Genomic DNA, 19457 nt, shown 5'->3' with positions numbered 1-19457 from the left:
AACATAAAAGAAAGAAAGATGCAAGAATGCATGAATCGAGGTAACAACTGCCAAAGCACGACAGAGACCTGAGAGACTTCAGAAGTGCGGTCTGAAAACTGCTCAGAGGTCAAGTAAGTCACTTGAAAGTTGTGCTCATTTCTCAAAAGATTCTGGAGGGGAGGCGTAGGGGGATCTGATAGATGAACTTTTTGCTTTTGGTTTGAGGAGGGGAGGCTGTTTGGTTTTTTGTTTTTCTTTACATGCACAGTGCAAGTTTGTATAAAGAAGTGGCAGCAGAGATGACAGACGTTACTCTGCAGCAAAAGAAATACCTTGACCTCTAAAGTAAACTAAGCATACAAAATGTAAGAATAGAAGGTGCATGTAAAACCAGCAGCAATATTATGTTTGGCTTTCCACTACTTCTGCAAGTTACTGTACATATAATACATCACTGTTATAGAAATGGCACAGCCTCAGACACTTTCCACATTTTATTTACATTTTAAGACTAACTTTAATCTCAATCACATATCCATACATTTCCTTTGTTTCACTAAAACTTAAATGCATGGTTTATTAGAACAAAGACTGTAAACAAATATTTGCCATGTCCAATACATGTAACACACAGGAGCTGCTTAACAGAAATTAATCCCCCCCATTTTATAAATACAGGTATCAAAACAATCCTGAACATACTTTGTGACACTACTAGTAGTCGGTACCCACACCCTTGCAAAATTAAACAAGATGAGCAACGGTATTCACTGTACCTGCTACTTTAAAACAAATTTTAACTGCAGCTCTTTTACTAAGCAAGATGGATAAAGCATGCCATTTATATTTTGCCTTCTCAAGAGATTATTTTCAGAAACATACATTATTCCACAGCAATCTGACACTTCCTGTCATGCTTTCATCTTGTAAAACCTGAATTCCAATTTTAGGCTATTCCAGGCTTATGCTTAAATGACAGTGCCTTGGTAAGAGAAAAAAATAATTGTGCTGCCTTTTTCTCCCATAGTGCCTGAAAACATATTGGGCATACATATATTATATATATTCTTACAAATGTCCAGGTCATGTATACCAGCTGAAATTCTTTTAATGTGTGGGTGTTTGCATTGTGAGATTTAATCAAGACATTAACATGAGTAGAAGGTTGTTGTTTTAAGACAGAAGTTTGAGAATCAGCTAAAATTAATTGTTGTAAGTTTGTCCTTCTGGAGGTTGTGGAAGCTTCATATTTTCTTTGGACATCATTAGACGTCTTAGCTCTTGAAGTACAACTTTAATGCTATAAGAATTTTGCCATTTTGCTAACACTGGTATGCTCCGTGCATCCACCTGCAAAGAGAAGAGAAAGCTGTAAGTTATAATGAAATAATAATTTAAAAAAACCTATGTATGAATTACTGCTATTGACCTAATGCTCCTAAGAAAGAGTCAAAACATTCTCTGACAATTTCTCTGTGGCATAAAGTCCCCACTTTATGAACTGTGTTCATAACACACTTTTTAGGAAAATAAACATACATTTGCACAGATACAGATTCTGCAATAAAACCCATGCAGGTGGATCCCTCCACCTGTGCTGATATTAACATCAGCGAGAACAAAAAGGATGGGATGAGTGGAGAAGAAGTCAGCAAATAGTTCACTGCTAAACTGGAACCATCCCTCACAAAATTCAATTCTACCAATTTGTTTCAAATGACTCAAAAAAATCACCTTCATTAAGTATATATTAAATATATACACTTGGGTTTTTAAAGAGCTGAGGAAAACACTGACACACAAGTGTTTGCAAATACCTCTCTTAAGGAATATTTCCCTTGCTTCAAGTATCGGTTTGTGATTATTATATACCGATACTATGTGGTGCTTCTGATATACCAAGTATCAGTACATATGCTAAGAAATAGCCTGAAATACTTGATTCATGATGTTGAGCCACTTATTAGTTCTTCACATTGTTCTTGCAGTAAATCATTTAATGGAGCTGTGAAGATTACTTACATGTGGACTTTCCCTATTCATTTATTAAACCTGTGAGATAACTTACACAATCACAACACAGAGAGGTTTCAATAGGCAAGCACAAGTCAACAAATGAAAATCAGCCTGTTTTGGCAACAGGTACGTCCTGCCCACTCAGGCTGCACAGAGCATCCTAAGAAGATCTTAGGGAGCCCAAAGCTGTGGATGGCAAAGGAGACCCAAGGGCAAGAATAGGCAACTGCACAATGCTGAGTTCCATTGCCACAGTAATGCAGGTAGGCCATGAGGCTATAAAAGTGCTGAAAAGTCACCGATTTATAATTTAGGCTGTATAAAGCATCATGAAGCTTCTTTTCTCCTTCTCATTAGAACAAAAAGCAAAAAACAAAAAAACTTCACTGTCCTTAGAAAGAATTCTAGCAGAAGCATTTTCTTTCTAGATTGTTGAGGCTATTTTCAGAACACCAGAAGATGAGACTAAACCTTTTTGTAAGAGGAAACTGATGCCAAAGCTTAACAGCATGCTGGTGTAGGTAGCAATAAGAACTCAAGAAAATTCTCCCTCTCACTAGGCACTTTTTCCCCGTAGCAGTGCTACTGTGTATCAGCATTTCAGATGAGCCGTGAAATGTTTGTAGGCCTTCTTTGTGATGCGAAGTGATAGAGGGCAGGATCCTTGATCCAATTCACAGCTCAGCACTTCTCTTTGTACAAAGAACGTTCTGCCTAGAGTCAGAGCTCCTTATATAGCCAGCACCGCTGCAAAAGACCTCACATCATCAAACCACAGTATAAAAGGCACTAAGATTAATACATAATTTATAAATGTTTGTAATAATTAAGAAAGGAGATCAAAAGGAAAGTTATCTTATGCATCAAGGTCATGGCAGTTTGAAGTAACCAGTAAGTGTGTGAGTTTACACAGAAAAGTTTTCAAAGTAACACTATAGTCCTAGAATCCTAGGAAGGCTTGGGTTGGGTTGGAAGAGACCTTAAAGATCACCTAGTTTTAACCCTAACATGGGTTAAAACTAGATCACCCTAAGATCACCCTAAAACTAGGCGATCTTCAACCCTAACCCCTGACACGGGCAGGGCTGCTACCCACTAGATCACCAGTCAGACCATCATGGTAATTCCTAGACTCTTCTTCTGACACAAGTATTTGGTTTAGTGTGGTAGATAAAAGCAGCAAAACCTCAGTAACAGATGAAATGAGTGCCAGATCATATGTTCACTTTGCATTTTGTTGCAGGTGATTAAGAAGTCCTTTTTCCCTACACATGTACACACATATGACTTGCTAATACTTCTCTGCAGCTTACCTACTCTCTTCTATTCAGAGAAATACAACAAAATATGGGTACTCCCCGACTGCTCTGGTCTGTGCCCTTTGACAGACCTGTAATTTAAACAACTTCCATATTGGCCTGAAATACAACACCCTCAGTAGCTGAGGAGAAATCACATCAATAATTTCCCTGAAAACCAGTCATCTCCCCAAGAAGAACTACGGGAAAGAAGTAAAGGTAAATGAGGCCAAGGACCAGACAACAGCTGCAACAGAAATGCAGGAGAAATGCACACATTGGAGGCTCGTGGTAATTATGCAGTAACCAACAACTGGTGGCTTTAGAAGACAACCAGTAAGCCAATGTGAGTAAGAAGAGAAAGGCAGGTTTAGCTTTCAGTAGGTTTGAAAGAGAAAACTCAGTATCTGTTCAGATAAGGACCAAGTTAGCAAAAAGTAGATGGAAAGGCAGTTGTTCTGGGACTCCTCCAGTGAACATCTGCCTTCAGCCTTGCAGTTCTGCTCCCAAACTATCTTCCTTTTTCTTGATTCTCCACAACTTCACCTTTTTAGTCTATCTCAACCATGCACTCAGCCTCAGTTGCAGCACTTAGTGATCAGTCATCACTGATGTTTAAGCAATGCAGTTCTACGTACTAGCTGTGCTGGAATATGAGAAGGGATCACTCTGAAGTAAGCTTCTTCAGCTTTTCTTTTTGGCTGGGAATTTGTAATAGTAGCTCACAGACTGTAAACTCTGCCTTAAAGTTATGAATGCTTTCTGAGTAAAGACTGCTGCAACATAACATTTTGTTGCTGTTTATCTCAAGGCTCTTTTTGCAAGTCACTGACTTACTGATGACATCTTACAGCAGTGAAGATTTTGGCTCAGGAATTGCACTGCAGAATGTATTTCCCATTTAGACAGTGTGCAGTAAATTCACTTTATGAAGAACAACGCTAAGATATTTGGAAGGCTGACACAAACTATGTAACATTCAAATCACACAAGAGCATCTAAGTAATACTGAAGGATGCATCTGTTATATATAAGAGGAAGAAGTTTCTGGATGGCATAAAAGCTAATAGGGCTGAAAACTGCAATCTGAGGACTATTTTTTTTCTGGGGTACACAACTGTAAACGTAACTTTAAAAAAAGAAGAAATTATGTACGTTATTTCACTAAATTACTGGAATCAAACCAAATAATTTTCCAAAATGCTGCCAAGTATTGGGTATTTATAATTTTCTCAGTAACTTTAGGAGAACTTAAAGCAGAAGCAAACTGCTTAGTTTACAATAAACACACTCAAAGCAGTAACTGGACAGCATTTGACGGAATTATAGTTGACAGAGGCCCAAGTAAATTTATAAGTAACAAGGATTTCCAGCTGTAAGTTTTTGTGATGCAAATCCTGCAAGACAGACTGCTAAAAAAACTCTCAGAGGCTCAAAAATTAGACATCTCCAAAAGACCATGTGAAAATAAATAGCATGCCAGAACACAGCCTGCATTTCATCAATACAGGATACAGAATTAAAAAAAAAACAAAAAAACAAAACCAAAAACACTCCACAGCATTAAGAACAATAATTTAAATACAGTTGTACAACAATGACCATTAGCACAGCAAAGCATTTTGTCCAGCCATAAGTACTCAGACTAGCTTTTCTGAAATTAGTACCCCAGTCCTGTGTGCAAACTCAGTAGCTCCACAGGCAAACTGAAAAGCAGAAAACCACATGCTAAAGCTTGCAAATAAGAAATGCAATTTCCAAGGGTGATTCAATGAACCTAAGTTAGGCCTTCTTATACAAAATACCCTTAAAGCAGCCCTCTCCTTTCCTACAATGTCTCTGAAGTTATGCTGCTGATGGAAAATTCACTCACAAGCAAAAGTTCCTTCCCAAAACAATCCAACTGGAAGTCAAAATATTCCAACTGTCAGTAAGAATAAACTCAACACACATAACTGCACTTTAACGGAAAACATAGAAGCAGTTTAAAAGCAGCTTTCTTACGCTAACATTAACTCCAGTACACATCCATCACTCCCCTCCACCTTTCACACTTAACTCAAAAGAAATTATTATCCTTGAAGCTCATGCTGGGGACTCTACCTCGAGCAATGGCATAATTATTTTGTATACTATAACACTGCCAAAAATGTTTTGAGTATTACTACAATATTGTCATGGCAACACTTCTGGTGCTGTTTATCTTGGGTTTCTATTCTGCAAGTCATCAATATTTTTCATGACATCTACAAGCAACGTGATCAAATGGCGGCCATGAGTGAACAAAGAGGCTGCAGAAATACAGATAGCAGAGCTTCTTTGAAGACAAAACACTGTCATCTTCAATCATTCAAAGTATGCAGCAAACCACTTATGATCTATTATATGAAAGAATCAGTGAGAGAGCAGCTTCAGAGAGACAAGGAAATAAAATAGGAAGCAGAAACATGAACTATTCCAAAGAAGCTGGAGCACGTTTTAGAAGAAAAGGAATATGAGCTTGTGGCTCAGGCAACAGAATAATACTTTCATCCATTAAACATACATACATTTATTCTGCTTTCCAGTATTTTGCAGCAAGCTGGAACATATGTGCACAGAACTACTGCAAAGAGACCTCTATTACGATCAGAATTGCTTTAGAATTTCTAAATAACACCTGGTTCTGAAAAAAAAGAAAAACAACCAAACTTTCACTAACGTTTAAAAAGAAGCTTTAATGAAAAGCTAAACAGCTTTTAGAGTATGCATATACTATCATCCATACTCACACTATAAACAAAAGTTTTTACTTAAACCCCTATTTTTGAAACACATGCTTAGAAGATTGAAAATGAAAACCAAGATTTGTCTAGTTTTTTTGAATTTGGAACTAAGAAAATATAAAGTTATCCTACTCTTAGGAAGAGACCTTTGGGTCCACCTGACTCAACCCCAGCCCAGAGCAAAGCGCCCAGGTGGCATATGAAAATCTCCAAGGAGGAGACCACAAAGCCTCTGGGCAGTCTGTGCCAGTGCTATCGCTCACACAGGGAAATGTCCCCTCATGTTTAGATAGAATGGCTTCTTATTCTTACCCTTTCCATTAGAAAAGAATCTGTTCAGCACAAGTGAACTGCCTCTATATCTTGTACACTCTTTGTGTATCACTTCTCCAGAAACGTGACATTTCTATCCACACAGAATACACCACAGATAAGTGGCTTAACCAAAAATGAAAAACTAGGTTGGAGCAAAGCCAAATTCAGCTCTCCGTCAGAATTCCAGTTCTGTGCTCTCAACTGCAAAACGTGCCTCCACTTTATCTGATATGTCTGGCACAATTTTAGTGAGAACAACGGCAAAACAAGTTAAAAACACAAGAAATCAAGACAAAGGGTACATCAAAAAATCACGTAGTGAGTTTTAAATTCGTTAGTGCTGCGAACGGTTTATGTTAAAAGTACAACCTATTCCTACTGAAATCCACGAAACATGTACAGTTAAGCATCTGCACAGCAAATCCTTCATATTGTATTCTATCTGCCTGAACCATTGGGGGTAAGAATGAACTTTTGCTGCAAATGAATTAGAATCAGATTTTCCTATAGTAACGACTGAATTTTATCAGTGCTTTTAAAACCACCCGTCAAACTTCCGGTCCCAATATTCAGCCCCTTTCTCATCAGGCTGAGGGAGTCCAGACTTCTCCAAACACAAGCTCCAAGCAGATGGGCTCAGTAAACACAAGCTTTTAGGCTCTGCAGGCCTGAAATTTTGCTTCTGGAAACCAGCAGCTATATTCTCAGGCATGCACAGATGAATTAATGACAACATACTTCTTCACTGATTCAGAACAATACATGTTACAAGGGGGACGTATGAAAATAATATTATAAACATACCAAAAGCTCTACTGCATTCCAGATTGGCAGCTTTGGCTGGTCACAACTTCTTAATAAATACAAATACTGAGATTATAAGCTACAGCTGGAATAAAGAGCAACAGCTGGTTTGTAGACAGCAATTTTAGTAAGATCTTCAGATAGAGTTGGGTTGTTGACTATGCAGGAAGAAATTTCAAATCCCCTTTAAACTATTGCTGAGGTGTTAGTTCACTGGCTTTGGATGATCAGTATACTTTTAAGACTCACAACAGCTCAAACACACTGCTAAGAATGTAATTCACTGCAAATGGATCTTTAATATGAAAGTGGTTACTACCTATATTAAAAGACTTTAAGACTGAAGCTTAAAAATAATCTCAGATCTGAATAAATCCACTATAAAGAAAATAGGCATTTAAACACATCAGTTCATCCACAATACAATTCAGGCAGAAACATTTCCATTTGTAATTAATGGAAATATCAGATAAAGTTTGGATACTAAAACAAACTTTACTAACTAAACAAAAAAATGGTCTTTAGTACAGCATTCCTGTTAGGATAGAATCTAATGTCATTTTTGTACGAGCAATCCATGGAAAATACATCGCTTAAACATTTTTTTTCCTGTGCAAAATTAAAACCTTTGATTTTATTTCAGAGGAACAAGAGTTTCAGTATTATAAATAATGCCTCTCTCACTAACAAGCCACTGAGAGCCACTAAAATACTGTAAACACCTTAAGATTTAAATGTGTGCAATAGGCAACCAAAATTTCATTTAAACCAAGTACTTCATACTGTACAATTTAAATAGGAAAACTCCTTCCAACATGCAAAATCCTCATCTGGGATATAAATAGTTTATAGTACAGATTAACAATATTGTTGGTCTTACCATTTCAACTTACCATTCCATTGGAATTATTTATTCCATTCATATTAATTTTAGTTACAAATCTAACTGTAGGAGGTGCTTCTGGATATTTAGGTCCACACTCTACTTTCAGACTGTATATTCTGTTTTCATAGTTTGTCTAGAAAGCAAAAAGACAGACTAATGCATCTTACTGAAAGCTGAATATTCAGAAAATAACAGAAAGCAAAGGCAAGAGGAATAAAGACAAAGAAATACAAAATAATTAAATTTATTGTGATTATGTACTCCTTGATAGTATTGGATTAGTAACTGATATCCCACTGTTTTGGTTACGTTGGTTAGCTGATGAGTTTCTATAAATTATACTACTTATTGACAGTACCATACAAAAGATTTTAACAGAATAATTTTTTTTTAATTCACATTTACTGCATTTGCATTGCCAAAGCACTTTTAGCACAGCAGGGAGCTAAGGGAAGAAAATAATCTTTAGAGAAAACAAAAAGGGAACAGGGAAAGATAAAGGTGAGAATAACCAAACAAAAAAGGAGATGAAAAATAAAAATACATATTCTAGAAGTAAGTAGCACTCCAGAAAATTTCCAAGACTCCCATTGCTGAGAATTTTTAAGCAAGTAAATATTTCAGAGAGGAATGAAATCAAGAAATGGCCCTTTAAAGATTGGTTTACCAAAGCATTTATTAATTTCAGGCAGTGCAATTAGGTGACAGCACCTTTGCAGAAGACACCTCTCCAAAACGACTGTGGAAGAGTTCATTAACAGTTCATTCTTATTTGTTTCTAAGTATATCTTGAGAAAATCCAATCAAAAATAAACACAATTCTAACTTTTTTTTTCTTGTCAAGTAGGACATGCATGATAAAAAGCATCAGCATCTCCACTGGTCACTGATGCACAAGTGTCTGCACTCCAAAAAGAATATAAACCCAGCTCCTACACAACGCCTACTGCTAATATGAACCTGCAGCAAAAAGATGCTGCCAAACTTTCAAAAAGTACCATCTGCAGGCTGTTCTGCATCAGCCAGCTGTCACTCACTCCAAGTAGAAGAATCGACTTCAATGTCAAATTGTCAAAAGTTCACTTGGTGTCCAAGTAAATGGCAGCCACGTGAAGGATCCTAACCACGTCCTGTAATTTCAAGAAGCTACAGATAAACCAACAACTGGGTCAGAAAGAAACAAAAGGAAGCAGGATACCTTTCTACAAAAAAAAAAAAAATAAATTAAAAAAAAGATTTTCTACTGTTATTACCCACTACAAGCAGGAAGCCCAAAAAACTAATCTTGTCCTGCTACAGATAATATATGTGCTACCACGTTTCAGAGAAGATTGCTGTCAGTTGTGGAAACAGGCCAAAATGTACACCCATTACTCACAACTCTGACAATTCCTGAGAATGGCACTCATTCACATTCCCTCATTCCAATCCAGGCAGCTTTTCAATTTTGCTGTGCTTTTCCAATTGATGCTTAACTGTAAGTTAAAGGTCCATGACCAGCTCCCCCAAGAGTCTCAAAAGCATTTTTCCATGGCCAGAAAAATGTTTCCTTTCATTCAAAACAAATTTCTCCTCCCCTTTCCTTGTTGGTTCACCTTGCAAATCAAGTAAGAAAACATTGATAAGCAATTCCTTGCACAGCTCCAGAGACTGGTATATGAAGAACTTCATGCTGTGGGAAGTAGTAGCGACTTTCCCTGTGCTCAGCCAAGCTGCACACTCTCTACCTAACTCAACCAATTCCAAAAACACCCATCTTCTACAAACACCAAAACTGGATGTGCAGCTCTTTTCATTGAGGTACCATCCTGGTTTGAGAGCTGGTGGCTTTTACTATCCGCAGTCTCCACATACTGAAATTCTTTCTACTCTAAGCAAGACTGCAAGTCTCTAACATGGTCCAGAATATTACTTGCTTGCACTCTTTTACATAGAAAGTCAGAAAGAAAAAAAAAAATAAACAATATAATTTGACTAGAATGTAAACTGCATCTCAGAGGTTTGTTCTGTTTTTAGTAAAATCCTTTAGCCTCCTACATAATAATCACTTCCTTCAAAGGTGCATTAAGAATCTGCTTTAGGTGAAACCAGAAATCAGCCAGACAGTTCTGGAAACTATAACAAATTTTCTTCTGAACAGATTTGAATACTGTGACTCCACAGAACCTAGTATCCAGGCATACCCGTGTTACATTTGTATTTTAAATTGGTCCTGTCTCAAACATATCCAAGTCTCAGGAGCTCCATACAATTATGCAGATATTCTAAACAGACTGCTGCATGCTACAGCTAATTGACTTCCAAAAGGAGCTTGAATTACACTGAATGTAACTCTGGAACTCATTATCTTCACTGAGGTCAAATTCTGATCTCAGTTCTTGTCTTGGATAAGTCAATAAGCCCTCCAGCACCAAAGGAGGCACAAGACAGTATGCTCGTGTTAGCAGTGAAAGATGTGCTAACTTAGAGCTACTGGAAGTAAACTCATTTAAAGTCCTAAACGGTGATCCTTTGTATCATATTAACTCATTAGCAAGCTTGCACAAAAGTTACATGTTAGGTGAAGATGTGTCCACTCATACCAGGTAAGGCTGATACATCAGGGATGATTACATCTCTTGCAGGCTTTCAGAACAGATGATATTTCATAGAAATTAAAAGGTCAGAAGGATTTGATTTTTTTTCCTATTATTATTTATAAACTTTATCCTATTAGAAGTAACTAACAACTGCTTGTTCTTTAGGACCGATTCAAGAAGACTGCATAAATTGCAATACTAAAAGACTATCTGATAAATCTTTGCTACAGAACTAAAACTGCTAGGCACATACTTAAACCTTGGAAAGAAATTTACCCTGTTTACTGCATTGTCACTGTACATTTATGGGCAGTAATGATGGAAATACTGACTAAGTATATTTCTAACTCAGTAGAAAGTGTAAAAACACAACTGGCTTAAACAGTTGCAGAAACATGTACTAGACTGGAGGCTGGACTGAAAACACTAACATGCCAGAAAATGATGACTTCTAATGTGAATATACAGTATTTCAACTACAACTACAACCTTCAATGAATTTTACACCACCTTTCAACTAATTCCCTTACAATGTAGGGAGTAACCTTTTCCAGTTGGCATTTTGTAGTGCTTGCAACATTTTATTGTCACGCTTACCCTCGGTGGCCCAATAATCATGCCTGTCCACCTGGTGAGTGTCATATCTTCATCATCTTCAAGGCCCCAGCTTACTGTACCATCACCTACTCCCTTCTGCCCTTCTTCAAGTTCTTCCAACAAGCGAAAATTACGAGGTACTTTAACTACAGAAAAAATGGAAGAATGTAGTTAATACTGGTCACATCAACAAAAAGATAAACGACTTCATTGCTTCTATATGGCATGCACTGGCAATGACTGAATGTATTTTCAAAGCATAAGGAACATTTCCTGTCTGAATTTAGTTAGCACTCAAGTTATTCTGAAGCAAGTAAACACTTCTCCAGAAGCCACGTTAGCAAGATAAACTATGTAAGAGAAAATAAGAGATTTCTGCTCTGTTTGCCTTGGCTTAATTCAGATTCTCCTATTTCTCTAGCACAGTACTGTTTAAAGCCAAAGCATTTCAAAATCAATTAATTGTCGGTCAGGTTCTACTCAAGTGCAATTCTAATTAAATCAAAATTGCAAATTCTTCGCAAAAATAATTAAAGAGTGCAACACTTAACACAATGACATTAAAATATGTAAACTGTAAAAGAAAGACTGAAACATTTTCAAATTATTTGATTTGATTAAAAAAAAATAATAATCAATGAAACAGATACTTAAACAGATACTAAAAAAACTAGAAATCAAGTCCCATTTAACCCAGTGATTATTATTCCCAACTAACAGAGGAAAAAGAATAAGCAGCATAAAAACACTGATTAAGTTGCTGAAGAGAGTTAATGATGTATTCACAACAGAAAATAAAAATGTACTGTCTCTACAGAAAGCCAAGTAATATTCACTTAGCTGAACTATAATTACTGGATTTATGATGATATGTGGGGACAGACAGATATTGATAGATATTAAACAAGTGGAATTGCTTTATATCTCAAAGTAATATTATATTTCAGTATGACTGTAGGGAACAAGGAATGTTAATGCTTGCACATGCCCTCACAGTATACTTTTATTTTCAAATGCACAGTGATGAGATTGCAATTATTACAACTTCAGTTTTCTTTCAATAAGTACTATTAACTATATTTTTACCTACAGCTGATAGATTTCCTAAAAGCTACTTTAGCTATAGTGTTTCCAATGTTTTTTGTTTATTTGTTTGTTTTCCCATCTGTTTTGTATCTGTTTTTCACTAGGGAACCTGTTTTGCAACCAAGAGGGACCTCAATAAACTCAAAAGGCGGCCCATGTGAACCTGATGAGGTTCAACACAGCAAAGTGCAAGGTTTTGCACTTGGGTTGGAGGAATCCCAGGCATCCATACAGACCAAAAGGAGAGATCTTTGAGAGCAGCCCTGCAGAGAAGGACCTGAGGGTCCTGACGGATGAAAAACTGAACATGAGCCAGCAGTGTGCTCTTGCGGCTCAGAAGGCCAATGGTATGCTGGGCTCCATCAGAAGAGGGATGGCCAGCAGGGACAAGGAGGTGATTGTCCCTCTCTACTCTGCCCTCATGAGGCCCCATCTGGAGTACTGTGTCCAGGTCTGAGGCCCCCAACACAGGAAAGACGAGGAGCTGTTGAAGAGGGTCCAGAGGAGGGTCACAAAGATGATCAGAGGGCTGGAGCACCTCCTCTACAAAGACAGGCTGAGGGAGCTGGGCTTTTCAACTTGGAGAAGAGAAGGCCACGAGGTGACTTCATTGCAACCTTCCAGTATTTAAAAGGGGATTATAAACAGGAGGAGAATCAACTTTTTACAAGGGTAGACAGTCATAAGACAAGGGGAAATGGTTTTAAGTTGAAGAAAGGAAGGTTTAGATTGCATGTCAGGGGGAAGTTCTTTACTATGAGTGGTGAGGTGCCGGAACAGGCTGCCCAGAGAGGCTCTGGATGCCCCGTCCCTGGAGGTATTCAAGGCCAGGTTGGGCCCAGATGGATGGGGCCCAGAGCAGCCTGGTACCACACCTGGAAGTTGGTGGGCCTGCCTGTGACAGGGGGGTTGGGACTTGGAAGGGATCCCAAGGATCAAGAACTCAAGGCATTCTATGATTTCACTGGAAAAAATAAGGTCCATTATAGAACTAACATAAAAACTGAGTGTACACAAAGTTCTTAACAAGAAGTATATACTATATAGCTTGAAAAAGATGAAGGTGAAAGAAAACTGGTTTTCATATGTTAGTCACTGAGATTCCAGGTTTGACACTACCCTACTCTGCATTGCCAATGGTCTGTCCAAAGAATTAAGGCCAAAATGTATAATATGTTATTTAATTAATACTGACATGGAACAGCATAGACAAGCATATCGTTCAGCAACTATCTAAATAGCTTCCCTTGCATAAATATGGTTTCCTTTAAATTGCGTTCAGAAAATGTTCTAAATATTTTTCATCAAAACAGGCCAGCAAGCATCTCCTAAATGTTACACAAATACCCAATTTCTCCAAATTCTCAGGAAAAGGCAAAAGGTATAGAAGGACAGCGTAAGGAAATTAAGTCACTCACGTACAGCCTCACCTTCCTTCTGTCTTTGATATTACTGCTTCTGTAAGCCACATAATTAGCTATTTTAGGTTGTTAACTGAGCATAAAATTATACATTTTGGTTAGTTTCCTGAAGGCTTGACAAAATGATCCAGCTCACAAGGATCTCAGTTAAGCAGCAGCAAACATTCAGATGTAGAACTACACTTCAATGGAGCTCAGCTACTCTGGAAACTTATTTTCCCAGGTAAGACTGCACATACAATTACCTGAAAGTACTAGCACTATACGAATCAAGGAACAGATAATTTCTCCGTTCTTCAGTAGAGATCCTTTCAAAAAGCTTCTCTGAAATTCCTATGTTCATTCTTCTGGTCCCATCTTGACCTGACAAACTTACAGTAGATCGATGTTTTGCAGCATGTGACTTCCACGGCCAGGCTGGAAGAGTCTCTGAGCAACCTGATCTATATGCAGGTGTTGCTGTTCATTGTCATGAAAAGTTTTTGATGGGCACATGGAGCCTCACGAAGCAAAGCCTAGTGCCTCACACGTTCTTTTCCCAAATAAAATTGCGTACTTGATTTATCTTGCACTTCTCCAATCTTTATCATAGAATCACAGAATAGCCTGAGTTGAAAAGGACCACAATGATCACCTAGTTTCAACCCCCCTGCTATGTGCAGGGTCACCAACCACCAGACCAGGCTGCCCAGAGCCACATCCAGCCTGGCCTTGAATGCCTGCAGGGATGGGGCATCCACAGCCTCCTTGGGCAGCCTGTTCCAGTGTGTCACCACCCTCTGGGTGAAAAACTTCCTCCTAACAGCTAACCTAAATCTCCCCTGTCTCATTTTAAAACCATTCCCCCTTGTCCTATCACCATCCACCCTCATAAGCAGCCATTCCCCTTTATCATTATGCTTCTTACAATCATTATTATGCTTCTCCAGTGCCTTAAATCCATTTCTCAGAAGCCCCGCCCTGATCACAAAACTCCTGAGTTGCAGATTATCTCTGGAAGAAGAGCATATAATCAACCAAATGGGCCTTAATATTTTTTCTGCTCACCTGCTGTTGCCTTCCCATGCAGCTGAGCCCAGCTGCTCACTGCCAGTAGAGGTCCCCCCTCCCACTCTTGCACTGATTGGACTCCTCAATTAGCTGCACTGGCACACTCATTTAGCAAAAAGCTATTCTTCCTGTAATAAAACCAAATCCACCCAGTTAATCAACTGAATTGACTCAGGAAGGAAAATAACAGGTGCCTTCCTTTGCAAAGCCATGGGTGCAGGGATAAGCAGACTGGCAAACTGAGCTTCACGTACAAGACCACAGGAAATGACAGGTTTCTAGAAAATAAAGCCTTGGGACTGTTGTGTTTATTGCATCTTTTTTCACTCAGTCATCTGTGCTCACTGGTTCTCCCTTCTACCCACAGGGAGTGACAGGCTCCCCACACCAACCTCCTAGCACCATCAGTGCCACAAGCAGAGAGCAAACACTGCTCTGCAGTTAAATAAGCGTCAAAATGTCTACTGGGAAAATGTACAAAAAAACCATTACCACCTACTGAGATTCCAACTCATTTAAAAACCTCCTAGAAAAAGATGTTACAAGTTAATTGAAACTAGAGCAAAAATTTGCTTCCTTTCAGAATGTTATTCAGTTCTACAACATCTGGGTTGGAGATACAAGAAATGATTTTTTACATGAAATATTGGGTTTGTTTTTAGTAAGAACACTTCTATATTTAAGGTACCCGATTCACATACACAGACAAATTTTATTCCTCTATTTCATTTTGTTCATAGGAAGTGCAGAAAATCATTTTTTATGCAATCCTGTATTTAAGAATCGGAAAACAACCCCTTGCCCATATTTCCAAAGAAATGCTCTGATTCATCAATTGATATTGGAGTGGCAGAGCTGGGCAGCAACCCAATCATGAATGTTTGATGGCTAGGGGCAGCACAGCTATTTGTATGTGAAAATACAGCTGGATTCATCACGATTACAAATAAAACAAAAGCAACCTCCCCCGCCTGCTTTTCAGTTCATCTTCAAAGCTTAACTCGCTGCAGATTTTACTGACAAGTACATCCTGACCCTCCAACACCGTACGCATGAACTGTCAAGCTGCATTTACCAAGTTTTCACAGAGCTGAAGGAAACACTTCACTTAAAAACAAACAAAACACACACACACACAATAACACTCATGGTCATACGTACCAATAGGTTAATCATGAAACTAGACTACAGTAGCTGATGCCTATTGGAAATTTGTGGAACTAACAATGAAGTTAAATACCTTTGAACAATGAAAAAAGACCAAGTAGCAGAACTAGTGAAGACAAAGACTGCCACAAAGTAATGCCTCCTATTTTATGATTTTGGCAATACAAAAGTAGAGGTTGAACCTTCCTGCCAATATCCCATTACATATTGTTGCTGTGTGACAGATGGCAGCAGAGGAGTAGTCTGACAGAGTGGAGTCTGACGGAAATGCGTACAGAGCACAAGTATGGAACTGAATTCCTCCATGAGGAAAAAATGGCACCCACTGACACTCGTCAACACTTGCTGAATGTTTCTGGAGACCAAACAGTGGATGTTGGCACAGTGATGTGGTGGGTGGTGCATTTTAGCAGTGGTGACAACGATGTGAAAGACAAGCCATGTTCCAGGCAGTCATGAAGATTTTTATGAGCGTGGCATGCAGGCTCCTGTTTATCAAGAGTGAAAATGCACAGCTAATGCTGGTGACCATGATGAAAAATAGTGTTTTGTAGCTGAGAATTTGCTCTGTCAAACAGTGTTATTGTGCACTTTGCATGTGTTGTAGTTTCCATGGAAATAAATAGGGGAAATTACTTTTGGAGTGACCTGTATAAATATTAAGGAAAGTCTACTTCCATACATGAGTTACTTTTGTAATTGGGGGAACAGAACAAATTAAAAAAAAAAAACCACCTTGCATTTATGCTCTAACCAAAAGCTACACAATCTGGAAAAAAAAAAGTCAGAAAAAAGGAATCCTCAGCACCCTTTAGCAGGACCAGTAACATTTACTGCTGCAATAAAAGAGGAAAGGCTGGAAAAACATGTTGCTGCTGCTGTATCAAGACACAATTTCACAGCTGCTAATGCCAGATCACCTACTGGTATAGATTAATAAGCATTAAAAAAGACACAAAACTGCACTTCAGTCAAGTTTGACAGCACAGACTGGTTACATTAAATCATATTTTTTAATAACTCATGCTGACAGACTCCTTTCGTGGTCATATAAATCAGTTTAAATGTAAGTGGGCTTTGTTGATACAACCGTGTCCATAGAAACATATTTTTAATTGCTTTAAAAATGCATTTAAACTGCTTTAATTGAACATTTTGTTTTAAAACCGTGAAATATGAAATCCTTCAGCGCTTCCTGTGAAATTTCAATTATATTGCTTAATTTCTTGGATACTTACAAGAATAAGTATGTTCTGGATGTCACTGAGTAGCTGTCTGTTATTTGTCTCTATCTGCAGCTGAAGGTAAATTATGCATCTCTACTGTTTCACACCAAAGTGAAGTGATTTTAAAAAGTGAAGACAACACACTCTAGATTAAGGAACTAACTTAACAAAACAGAATGCACAAAACTGAAAAATAAATCCCAGAATATGCAATTGCACCTGGGAGCCCAAACCCCCTGCACGTCTCTTGGGACCAGCCGCACAACAGACAGGAAGGTGACAATGTGCACTCCCCTCTTCTCCTTGGCCCCTACAGAGTGGAACCATGAGCTTAATTTTTCATAGCCTGGCACAGAGCCTTATGTGTGAGACTGTCTATTATACTGAAAATCAGTAATTATACCTTAGCACAGCCAGGATTCTGTTTGGGATGTTATTCTATTCGATTGATGCAGCCACATCAGGAAAACTGCAGCATCAACAGTTTTGAATGTATGGGATATCTGCAGCCCACTGACTTCCAGCTAACAAAAACTACAGAACATGTAGAACTTAGTAATTAAAAAAAAATAAAAAATCCCAAACAAAAAAAACCACTCAAATTCCATTTAACAGCTTCGGGCCGGCAAAAAAATAGCTATCTGACATCCCAGGAGACAGGACAAGTGTCAGCTTTGCAAATCTTAACCTGTATTATAATTTCTCCTGAGGCACAGAGAAAAAATAAAGAACTATGAAGAGAAACAGAGAAAACAACAGGCACCTTTCATGTACCTTTCAACCTGATTGATTCATAAGAAGTCTTACTCAGAAGGGAGCACAGATGAAAGCTGAAATATCGTACTGACAAAAAGTTAAGCTAAAAGGAATTGCAACAACCAAACCCCTAGGCAGGCCCTGAAATGGGTGATGTACAAATAAGAGAGAGGAAAGAAGCCTGTGTGTATGTAAAGTGCTAACCTTCTACTCTGGCTGCAAAACACAGCCTTGTGCAAATAAATTTTGTAGGACATACGCTTCTCTGAAAAAAAAAAACACCACACACACACATTAAAAAAACCAACATGACCTCTACTTTTGTTTGCCTGTTATCACATCACACTCTTGTGCTAAGTTAAATATTCAGTGAATAAAAAAAAAAAGGTTGACTTGCTACTGGCATCTAATATCAAGAAGTATTTCCAAGCGTAAGTTAATTACTTTGTAATTATTATCAGAAGTCAATCACAGTAATCTGGCTCCAAAACCCAAAAGTATAAGATGCATATTAATTAAGGTAGGCATTGCTACCACTCTCAGTGGAACACAGCAATTCCATAATGAACTTTTTTCTTTTTTTAATTAGGAATACAACTACACACGTAACAGAAGCTCTGATTCCAACAGCCAGGAGATGAACATGATTATTGCTCAAAGCAAACATCCAAGCTTGATGAAAAGCAGTGTTTTGCTTTCCAGTAGCTATGAAAGCCTCCAATTGCTGCTCTGGAACTCTGTCTGGGAACCAACACAACCAACTCAAAATCCCATATACCAACACTGTACATAAAGAGGCATTTACCATATGCTATTTTTCTCTATTTTCCTTTAGCTTGTACATCTCCAACAACATTCATGCAACAGAACATTCTGCATTAACAGTTCTGAGTTTAAATGGTGAAATGAAAGCATTCAGCAATGGACGATATAAACTGATCAGGATGGTGCATAAGCTACTAAGTCATTCTAGCACGTATGGATGAAACATCCATATAATGCAAGTATATTTTCCACAACGAGGATCCAGCCATCACTGATTTTATCAAATAAAAGCAAACAGCTGCCTTTGTGTCAATAACAATGGCATGACAAAAGGAATTATTGAAGTCACATAGCATAAACAACAGCAACAACAAAAATCAACGGAAAACAGAGAGCTATTAAGCACTCCGTGCTTCCAAAATGAGTCACAGGCAACCCCTCAAAACAGCAGCAATCCTGACTCCTTCTTCTCCACCTTGCTGAAGTCTCAAGGATGCACTGTAACAGACCAATTTATCAGCATCTCATCACCATTGTCTGCAAGGGGCTAAGCTACAAATGACAGGCACTCCAATCTGCCAGCTCATCAAGACTAACACAGCTAAGATTACCTGTGGAAAGCATTTAGAAACACAAAGAAACAAACAAGAAAGTTTGACTTTAGAAATCAAAATGAAGAGAAATGTAGCAGGTAAACTTGTACTGCTTTTGTACTACAAAGATGTACACTGACATGTACAGAGC

General features: G+C 38.2%; 1 protein-coding gene across 3 annotated transcripts in view; it reads right to left on the bottom strand.

Annotated features, from left to right (window-relative positions):
- Window positions 1-463: 463 nt before the first annotated feature.
- Window positions 464-19457, bottom strand: part of UBE2V2 (ubiquitin conjugating enzyme E2 V2) — a 29344-nt gene continuing 10350 nt past the window's right edge. For 2 of the 3 annotated variants that reach the window (XM_042869113.1, XM_042869114.1), the window contains 3 exons: window positions 11243-11388; window positions 8074-8199; window positions 464-1332 (listed from right to left, as the gene is read on the bottom strand). In XM_042869113.1, coding sequence (XP_042725047.1) covers window positions 1186-1332; window positions 8074-8199; window positions 11243-11388 — 419 coding nt within the window. In that variant the 3' untranslated portion in view covers window positions 464-1185. Of the gene's footprint in view, window positions 1333-8073; window positions 8200-11242; window positions 11389-14796; window positions 14868-19457 lie in introns of those variants that run through there. The other variant, XM_042869115.1, reaches the window with a different exon arrangement.

Source organism: Lagopus leucura, unplaced genomic scaffold (assembly GCF_019238085.1).
Source record: "Lagopus leucura isolate 7727_CA_CO unplaced genomic scaffold, USGS_WTPT01 Super-Scaffold_100002, whole genome shotgun sequence".
NCBI lineage: Eukaryota > Metazoa > Chordata > Aves > Galliformes > Phasianidae > Lagopus > Lagopus leucura.
This window is presented reverse-complemented; position numbering and strand designations above follow the sequence as displayed.